At 35.5% G+C, this 10,949-nt stretch overlaps 1 protein-coding gene across 2 annotated transcripts in view; it reads left to right on the forward strand.

The window, feature by feature from the left end:
- The window catches only part of Plekha8 (pleckstrin homology domain containing A8), a 37,840-nt gene that overhangs the window by 5,118 nt on the left and 21,773 nt on the right, over positions 1 to 10,949 (forward strand). For both annotated transcript variants that reach the window (XM_010628302.1, XM_033757519.1), the window contains exons 3-8: positions 568 to 692; positions 2,629 to 2,787; positions 4,213 to 4,253; positions 5,764 to 5,921; positions 8,258 to 8,417; positions 8,826 to 8,911. In XM_010628302.1, coding sequence (XP_010626604.1) covers positions 568 to 692; positions 2,629 to 2,787; positions 4,213 to 4,253; positions 5,764 to 5,921; positions 8,258 to 8,417; positions 8,826 to 8,911 — 729 coding nt within the window. The remainder of the gene's footprint in view (positions 1 to 567; positions 693 to 2,628; positions 2,788 to 4,212; positions 4,254 to 5,763; positions 5,922 to 8,257; positions 8,418 to 8,825; positions 8,912 to 10,949) is intronic.

Raw genomic sequence — 10,949 nt, forward strand, 5'->3', positions numbered from 1 at the left:
AGGGGATCAATCGGGTTCTTGTGCTTGCGAGGCAGGCCATGGAACCACTAAGTTAAATACTCAGCCTATCTCCTTCTTTTTTTATTGTGATTACTTCCTTTACCTTCCCTTTCTCTAGCTTCTTTTCTAGCTTTTTGGGGGCTATTTTGATAATAGTAATTGTAGCGATTCTGTAAAGCACTGACCAAAATCACATCCACAAACATTCGCATCTGAGCTCAGACTTATGCTTACTTACACTTGAATAGGCTTTCTGGCATCACAAGTCTTTGTTTACAACTTTGCAAGTAGCCAGCATTCAGGTTGTAACTCAATACTTTGGTCAGAAGTTAAAACTAAAGTTCCCATCATAACTCAGGTTGTTCTTAAGTGAGGCCAGTTGTAACTCTCAGGTCCACTGTACTTCAAAAGACTGGAAATACTCTTTTCCTGTTTTTCTTGCCCCCACATCTTTATCACATCTGTAACATACTATAAACCTATGGTATATATTCCATTTCTAGACATTATACTAACTAGATTGGTTATTCATTTTGGTAACTACACTACTATGATTTTGCCATTCAGAATTTGCTGAAAACACTGAAAACTTGAAAACCAAAATGTCAGAACTAAGACTCTACTGTGACCTCCTTGTTCAGCAAGTAGATAAAACAAAAGAAGTGACCACAACTGGAGTGTCTAATTCTGAGGTAAAATATTACTTTAGTAATATTATTGATATTATACATGAAAAAATAACACTAGATTGCTTATGCATAATGTTTATTCTCACAAAATTCCTGACTGTAATAGAATTTGCTGTATTGTAGAAGAAAAAAATAACAAAATTCAACAAAGAAAAGAAATGTGTGCAACACAGCATATGAAAGCATAGTTTTCCTTCCTGCAGTAAATTCAGGATTAATTAATTGATAACATTTTGAATTTTTAACTTTTAGTACTGACATACTGAATTATGTTTCTCCCTGTTTGCATCACTTTTTTTTGTCAGTATTAGGGATCTAATCCTTGCCTTTGCACTGAGCTATACCCTACCCCTTTTTATTCTTTAAACTTGTGATCCTTCTACCTCAGTCTGCCAAGTAGCTAGGCAGACTGGCACTATCTTACCTGGCCATTTGTACTGCTTTTTTTTTTTGTACCACTTTTTAAAAATACAATCTTACCTGTAAACTATCTCCCAGGTGTGGTTGTAAGGTGTTAGTGGTATATCTGCCAATAGTGTATATCTGTCACCTTTGGTGAGACTGACTACATTTTATTTCACCATAGTTTAAATAGTTATGCTTTGGAGTAGATGTATGTTTTCAGAGATGGAGACACAGCTCTGTTCTCTGCCAGCAAGAATTGTGATTTTTCACATTTATTGATAAAACTGTCATTCACTCACCCTAAAACACATTAAAAGAGATCTCTTTGGTGTTAAGCTGTCTATTGAATGGCTCACATTAAACAGAGAGGGTCTCTGCTCTACTTTCAAAGTTGTAACCTGATAAATGATGTCTACAACAGCAGAATGTGCAGATTGTACTTAATGTTTTAATTTACTTTTTAGGTAATAGAATACCATACTACTTACCATACTACTAGTAGAATATGTGGTTTGACGTCTTTCTTATAAAAGTGATTTAACTTACTTTCATTTGCTTACTTCATTTTGGGTTCTTTTATTCATTTGTCAGTGTTGTCTGTAATCACTGTGCTGGTGGGTTGGAGCAGATAAAGAACTGAAACATATCAGTCGTATTCTTGTAAAGTCTAGAGCAGTTATTATCAGTCCAGAGCATCTGTGCCCCCAGGAGACATTTGGTAGTGTCTAGAAACATTTTTGGTTGTCATGATTGAGGGAGTGCCACTGGCATCTAGTGGGTAGAAGCCTAGATGCTGCTTAACATCTTACAGTGAACAGGACAGTTGCTCCCTGCCCCTGCACATTTATCAGTCCAGAGTGTTTGTGGGGCCAAGTAGAAAAGCCCTGATGAATAAAGAAGTGAAAATGTGATTGCAGCGGTCTTTAATTCAAAATGGAAAGTGCATATAGCAAATGCTGTGGGAACTTACTAATGAAAAGTATGATTTGGCACCTGAGAGCTTGTTAGAAATACAAAATGAAAGAAATATAGAGACCACTAAGGCATGGTCACCTCACTCTCTAGTCAGAGTGTGGCCTCAGTTTTCTGAACAGCTAACCAATGCCATCATCCAGAAGAAAAATACCATGAACTAGTAATCTAACTTTTAGTAGCAAAAAAAAAAATGGATTCCTTGTTTACAGGAATTCTAGTTGAAACATCTTGGTATTCCATACTGAAAACAAATGATACACAGTTTCTGAAAGCTTCATGTGAACTTTGGGCCCAGCACCTGGCATATTGTTTCCTTTAGTTGCAGTGAATATGAATTGAAATTTAAATGTGAAGGGTCAGACTGAAAGCAACTATTGTGCATGATAAGTAAATAAATTGGGCTAGTTCTGTTTTGTTTTTCTTTTATAAGCAATATACTTGACCAGAAAACAATTAAGTACATCGTTAATAATTTGTGGATAAAAGCCTTAAAAGACAACACAATTGAACTTTTTCTTTTTTGGCGAGATAAGTATCTTCCATTGTTTGTTTTTTGTAGGAGGGAATTGATGTGGGTACTCTGCTGAAATCAACTTGCAATACTTTTCTAAAGACCTTGGAAGAATGCATGCAGATTGCCAATGCAACCTTCACCTCTGAGCTGCTTTATCGCACTCCCCCAGGATCACCGCAACTGGCCATGCTCAAGTCAACCAAGGTAAAAGGCCAGCTCAGTTTGTCTGCGACAGGATTAACTTAGTTAGCTTTTATGTTACGAAGACATCTATCTGCAACTTAACAAAGGAGAGGTTTATTTGGCTCACAGTTTCAGATGGTTCCATCTATGGTTAACTAGCTCCTGTGCAGAAATGGCAAGGCAGAAGGGCTTGCCAGAGGAAAGCTGCTCAATTCATGGAAGCCAGGAAATAAAAGAAAGAATAAAGAGAGAGAGAGAGATGCCTTATAAGGCATGCCCCAAGTGCCCTACTTCCTCCAACTGGGCCCCACCTCCTAATAGCACATTCAACTAGGAACTCACCCATGGATTAATCCAAGAGGAGTATAGTGGTGTTGCTATACATGGGGGTCCATGATTCAGTCTCTTTCTAAAAGGCCCACTTCTGAACACCTGAGACTTTGGGGGGACGTTTTAGATGTAAGCCATCACATAGGTACAATGAAAAGCTGAAACTCTAAGGCTATAGCCTTTGGTGATTGATAAAGACATTTTTTAGTGGACTTCACTTTATGTCCATTTTTACGTCTGATTGCAACCTTCCATATTAGTCAAGTATTTTTGGCACTTTGACCATCTACACACATCTCTAATGTAACCTTTCATCTTCTTTCTAATCTCCTCCTTGTCCAAGAAATTTAGCGTAGAGTTGTGACAGCCTTCTAACTAGTTACCTTCAGGCTGACCCTTCTGGTAAGCAAACAGTATTTATAGTAATGCAGTATAAATTGGATCACATTATCTAAATGACGGTGGCTCCTTCATTGCCTATACATTAAAGCTAAAACTTCTTAGCCCTTTCTTCCATCACCAGCCTCTTTCCTTGACATTAGTTGGATTGAACATATTAACTGTATCATTCTCCCCCCATATACACACACTCCTGTATGTCATAACCCAAGAATACCCAACTTGGCTCTTTCCCAGGTTAGCTCTTATTCATTCTCTATTTATATTATCTCCAAATCTTCATGTTGAACTAAGAGCTTCTTCACCTACACTGTCCTGTTTTAGCCCTATTCTTTGTTGAAATAAGTTTGAGGGCAGGAACCCTATAGTGTTTACCATACCTCTCATGCTGATATAATATCCACACCTTAGTTTTCTGTCTGTTAATCTTTAATAAGCATAACTGAATTACAAAGAAAGCCAATCACCAAGAGTTTAGCTGTGGTTATTAGGCCTTTCAAAGGTCATCTTCCTTTTCCTTAGAAATTTGGATACCCTTATTTGATTTAATGAGAAGGGCAAATTGGGACCAATGACACTACTTTGAGATGACTTAAAATTGTTTTTGTTGAGTGGGACAGTTTATATTATAGTCATATTTACCACTTTATCACTTTTGTGTATGGTAAAATTCTGAATAATGCACTTTTAGAAATTTAATTTTCATTTTTTTTTAAGATGAAACATCCTGTTGTACCAATTCACAATTCACTGGAAAGGTATGATAATTTTGTTTTGTTTTTTCTTTCCCCCCCAAAAAATACAGACATACATTCCTTTTTTAAAAGTATGTGTGTGGGGGGTTATACTTTGATCATATGGTGGTTTTTCTCATGATTTGAGATGGCACTAGAAGGAAACAGTATCTGACTTTCTTAGTTTGGGTGAGACAAAAACAATACAGACCTTGATTCAGCACTAATGGGAAAATGTTGGCCTTTGCCCTAGGATATAGCTGTCATCCATTACTTCTAGTAACTTTTCATCTCTCTAGAGTTACTGAGGATTGGAATTTCTCTTACATAGGAGCTGAATATTGACTGCAATGTATTTATTCAGAAAAAGCAGTAGTGCTATTCTGTTTTATTTAGAAATAAAAATCTCAAATAGGCTTACAGGATGAAAATAGTTTTATATCAAAATAATTTCTAGTCCTCTAAATACACCTTCCATTAAAAAAAAATACATGCTGGGCTGGGAAATGTTGCTCAGTGCTAGACCACTTGCCTAGTATGCATGAAGGCCTGGGTCTGATCCTCAGCACTGAGGAAAAAAAAGTACATATTGACATGGTTACATATGTCATGTAGACATTTTTATGTATTGACATAGTCCAGATACTTTTTCTTTCAAATTTCTCACAATTTGATTGTTTCTCATTTTCTCCTTTTTTGGGAAACTCTGTATTTTTTTTCTTTTTGAATTATTGCCTCTATATACTCCCACAATTTTGAATGCTAGGTTGAAATGTAAATTTTTTTGTTTTTGTTTTTAGAAAACAGTAAATGCTTTTCCTAGACTTTGCATGCAGGCTTAAACCCTTCTCATTTTTCTTAGAAGAAGATACCTTTGTTCTAATTTGTCTAGGTATAATCACTTATAATAATATATTATGATTGTCCCATGAATAGATAGAGTCAGCTATTTCACTTGAATGTTACATGGCTTTTTCTGTTACCTTGAAGTGTGGCAGGTCCCTCAGGATATGTTGTAGTCCTGTTGGGTGTTATTCTTGCAGATAGATAACAGAGTACCAGCCTGTAGAGTGGGTGGCCACAGCATGTTGCTTCTAGATAGTTAACTGCCAAGTAAACTCAATGGAAGTGGCTAATGGTGTTGAGAAAAAGCCTCCTAGGGAGAAGTTTAAAGAAAGTCAAAGTGTTAAATCTGGCACTTGAGATAACTGATTGGAAGTCAAACAGCTGTTAATGACTATTTCCTGATGCTGGTGGGGAGCAGGAAGATAGAGTTAGCTAGGGATACAGGAAGAACCATTAAGCTCTTTTAATTTCTGAACTGCAGCCTTGAGACAAGTTTGGTTCCTATCATAGACCTTGGTGTCTGTGGGAGGCTGTAAAGTTTGACACTGTTCTTTAATTAAAAGGATTGATGTTAAAAGGATTTGGTAATTGTGACCTCTTTCCCCACCCACCTAAATAACATCTGCCCAAGCAACTTATAACCAGATCACTGGACTTTCTGGCTTTTTTCTTTTAAAAAATATTTTAGGCAAATGGAGTTGAACAGTTGTGAAAATGGATCTTTAAATATGGAAATAAATGGTGATGAAGAAATCCTAATGAAGAACAAGAGCTCTTTATATTTGAAATATGCAGAGATAGACTGTAGCATATCAAGTGAAGAAAATACAGAGGAAAATGTAACAGGTAAAAACAGAGATAAAGTCTGAAATAAACCACCGAACAATAGGAAGTTTGGGGTTTGGTTTTTACCCATGATGGTATACATGGGTAGCAATTGGCAGGGAGACGGTAACTTCACTAACAGCATTCTGTCCACACATCTGACCCAGTGTTTAGAAGGGAATCAATCCAGAGACATATATGTTAGTCATAGAACATCTTATTACATTTTCAATTTCACTGTCCTGGAACATCTTAGCTGTTAACTAAGAAAAGTAATGAACACATCGCTGAAGTTTTATCTCTTGAATAAATAATAAAGACAAGAGAATTTCTGTCAAAACACACTGTCATATATTTGACCCCAAAATTTTATTTCTAGGAATTTGCCTTTAGGAAATAGATTTAAGGACAAAGGTTAGATTTATGGAATGTTCTTTATATCATTCCAGTCAATTCTCATTGTTTGTGGCAATTATTGTCCCCACCTAATGTACTTTTGTGGAGTAAGTTTGCAAGCTCCTTGAATACCATCTTGGAAAAAGAATTTTCAGGACACGTTAGTAAGAGGCAGAGGAAGGGTTTATTAGGCAGAGGTTTTTGACATATTCCAGAGTAACGTATGGGGGCCAGAGATTTAGCTCAGTCTGCTGCCTGCCTCACAAGCACAAAGACCTGAGTTCGATCTCTGGTACCAAAAACAAGAATAAAGTCTGGGTGCTCAGAGAAATGAGGAACATTATTTCCTGGATGAGGGAACATTTATGGTTCCTTGAAGGGATGGAAACCTAGAGAAAGGTGACTACCCCCCACAAGGGTACTAGCCCATTCTATATATATGGACGGTTTTTATTTTAGTAATTAAAACATTCTTTGGATTCTCTGAACCTGTTTCTTTATCTTAGAATCAAGTTACTGCTCTTTATTTTCTCAGTTAAACCAAGTTGTGGACTTGTAGTATTCCTGAGAAATTTTGAGTTTAATGGGTCTTGGTAGGAAAGGAGCCTAAGTTTAACCGAAGGAATGGTGATATGGATCTCCCTGGGGAACTTTGGCTTAGGCCCAGAAGTTGCATTCTTCTTAAAAGTACAATTTTTAGTTAAGATTCCATCTCTTTTCTGCCCATCTTTTATTTCTTCTATCCTGCTTCAGTTATGTTTCATAAAAATCACCAAAATACTGAGTTTGCAAAAAGTACTGTTGCTTCTAGAGGAAATTACAGAGTGAGCTCCCTTCAGGCCTCTGGTCACATTTTTTATTGACTGATCAGTATATAACCTTGTTTTCTGTGTGTTCCCATTAAAGACACCATTTTTGTATGTGTTGTTGACTCATTAGCATTGAACTCAACAGCCAATAGCACTATAACTAATACCTGAAAGAAGCATATCTAACACATATTTTGTTCCTAAAGCACATTATAGCCTTCTTATGTTTATGTACCCTAAATAGTACTACAAGTGAGAGCCTTTTTTATAAGTGAACAGTGGGGCATAGTGGTATTTGCCTGTAATTCCACTTATTCCAAAAGCTAAGGCAAAAGGATCACAAAAGTAAGGCCAGCCTAAGCAATTTAGCAAGACCCTGTCTCAAAATAAAATTGTAATAGTCTGTGGATGTAGCTCAGTGGTAGAATGCTTGTCCAGCATGTGTGTAGCCCTGGGTTCAATCTGCAAAACAAAAGAGCACAAACATGCAAAATATGTGCTAGTAAAGATAGACATTTATTTGTAGCATGAGAACTGAAACAAGACAGAGCATTACCTTGTTTCACCTCAACTAGAAATGTGCATGTTGGGAGACAAATTTTTCACAACTTTCCATATGTCCGTGAATGACTAGAAAAGTGCTGCAAGTATTGATTGTAGAGTTATAAATTTTAGCAAGAAAGCAAAGTCACATATACCAAATATGCTCATAATGAGGATTGACTGTATTTATAAAAGAAGTTTAGAAGTTATGCCCTTCACATGGTCATATTGTAGTATTATGTGATCGTTAAAATAATGTTTTTGAACAATGTTGAGTGATAATGGAAATACTCATGTAACACTGCTTAATAAAAATCGGCAGAATAAAATCTAGTATGTAAGCCCAATTTTGTTTGAATATGTATGTGTTGTGCAATATTTTATTCTATACTTTCAGTGTTTTAGCAATTTTCACCGATGACTATATTAATTTTTTGAGTTTTATTAGTACATGTTTGTAGCACATAACGATCATGTTTCTTGTGGAGACATGTACATGTACATAACACATCTTAACTTTTTTTTCCAACCTCCCCGCATCTCATGACGCCCTTCCTATTTGTAAAAGATTTATATAATAGATTAGTGACAGTGTCTTCTACTTTGCAGTTCAAGGTGAAATAATGAAGGAAAGTAGAGAAGAAAACTTGGGAAATTATGACAACAACTTGGCACAGCCTAGATCAGACTCTTCAAGTTGCTCTCCAGAAAGCCTCTGCGAAGAAGGAAAAGAAGTCATTCCAACTTTCTTCAGTACTATGAATACTAGGTAGGGTACACCCTCCAAAATAAATAACAACTGGGTACGGTTTCTCTTCTGGAAAATTAGTCATAGTAGTACTTTTGGGTGATGGTATATGCTGAGAGAATAGAGGATATGATGTGCCCAGTTATCTCCTTTAACATTTACTTTGTCTGAATAATGGGCAAAAAGGAATTGAATTGCAAGGACGATGTGCTGTATGAAAAAGTTTTAAATTGCTTGTTGAACTATCACTATCTTTGGAAGATTATCTTAATGGGCCATTTTATAATTTTAAAAAAATCATTATGGGATATCCATGAAATCAGGACAAATATTTTGCCCGATGGAGAGGCAGCTGTTTCTTTGTCTTTGAACTGCAGAGAATGCTGATACATTTTCAGCTTTCCTCCTTGATTAAACCAAATTTTTAAGTTTCAGTGACATTGAACTTCTGGAAGACAATGGCATTCCCACAGAAGCTTTCTTGGCATCATGTTATGCTGTGGTTCCAGTATTAGGTAAGATTGCTGCAGTTATCTTACACTCATCAGTTTCTAGAATGTCTTGCTGCATTATTTTTCAGGAGAAATATAGTGAGACAATCCTTCACATGACCAGTCATACACAGTTAAAATTGTATAATTGTAAAGCATTAATGCAGGTTCCCATTTCATTTCTTAATATAAGTAAATATTGACCTCAGAGAGGTGTAATGAAAAAGAATTCCACTTTCTAGAAAGTGTGTATAAAAGCAAAAGTGAATATAATTGCAGAACAGGCCTGTGAACCTATTGATACTATGAAAAAAAATATTTTGGCAGTTATAACAAAGATTTAAAACCCATTATAAGCCAGGAATAGCTGTGCATTCCTGTAATCCCAGCTACTCAGAAGGCTGAGACAGGAGGATCACAAGTTCAAGTCTAGCCTGGGTAACGTAGTAAGACCCTGTCTCAAAATAAAATTTTTAAAAGGCTGGAGATGTAGTTCAATAGTGGAATGCTTAAAAGCACGTGCAAGGCCCTGGGTTAATCCCCAGAACCAAAAAAATAAATGTGTGCATGTAAATTCATTTGAATTCAAATCTACTTAGCATATAGTCAATGATACCAGGAATTACTAATGTGATGAAATTTGCTATATAATACATTGAAGTGTGAATTTTTAAAAATTTATGTATAACTTTCATAAAACTGAAATGTTATGATTCAGTTTTGATAAATGCAGCTACCTGTATAATCTATATCCCTACTAAATATGGGACATTTTCATCACCCCAGAACATTTCTTGTGCCATATGGTCCCCAATCCACTACTCATCTTAGGCAATCATTTTATTGATTTCTGTTACCTTAAGTTAGTTTTGCCTATTCAAAAACTTCACATAAATGGAATCATATTATATGTTCTTACATCTGGCTTTTTTCACTTAGCATATTTCTGGGATTCACCTATGTTGTATGTATCGGTAATACATTCCTTTTTATTATTGAGTGGTATTCTAGTAAATGAATATACCATAATTCATTTCTTCATTCTGTTGATGGACAACTGGGTGATTTCTGTTATAAATAAAGTTCCCTGAAAATTTTTGTGCCTGTATGTTTTTAATTTTAATTTTGTACTAATTTTTAATTTTAATTTTTTAATTTTAATGTTTATTTTTTACTAAATATTTTGGACTAGGAATACCATTTAACTTTATAATAAATTGCCAAACAATTTAGAGTGGTTGCATGATTATACATAGTTGTGTATAAGTATCTAGCTGCTCCACATTTTCAGTAGCATTTGGCAGTGTCAGTATCTTTGGTTTTAACATTCCTCTGAGTGTTTAGTGGTATCTCATGAGACTTTTAATTTGTGTTTCCCTAATGGTAATGATGTTGAACACTTTTTTCATATAATTACTGGTATTGCTGTACCTTCTGTTTTAGTTTGTCCAAATCTTAACCCATTTTTTAAATTGATTATTTTTATTCTTACTGGTTATTAAAAATTCTTCATATATTCCATTATGCATCATGAATATTTTCCCTCAGGCTATGGCTTACCTGTCTCTTTTTAAAATAGCTTTTGACTAAAACACAACCATATTAGGAAGATTTAAGTAATACCCAGAAATTAAAGAAGGACAATCCAACAATAAAAATAAAAATGAGAAAACACTTAAGCAAGACACAAAAACAGATATCCAGTTCACCAATAGCAAATAGTAGGACAAATGAGGATGAAAAGTCTGATAGTGAACCTACAGGACTCCCTGGACCCATAGCACAGGAGGTAACAAAATTGATCAATCAGGCTCTAGAAAAATTCAAATCAGAAATAATTTCCCAGCTAACCAGAGAGATGATGAGCAAAATAGAAGTCATGATTCGAGACTCTAGAGCAGAAACTGACAAAAAAATAGATGAGCTCAAGACTGTGATAGAAGCCATGAAGACTCAGCATAAGAAAGAAATGGAAACAATGAAAGCCCAACAGAGGAAAGAAATGGAATCCATAAAACAGATTCAAACAGATATCCAGGAGATTAAAAACTCTATTGAAAGT

This window comes from Fukomys damarensis, unplaced genomic scaffold, assembly GCF_012274545.1.
Source record: "Fukomys damarensis isolate Sample0158 unplaced genomic scaffold, DMR_v1.0_HiC HiC_scaffold_4, whole genome shotgun sequence".
Lineage (NCBI taxonomy): Eukaryota > Metazoa > Chordata > Mammalia > Rodentia > Bathyergidae > Fukomys > Fukomys damarensis.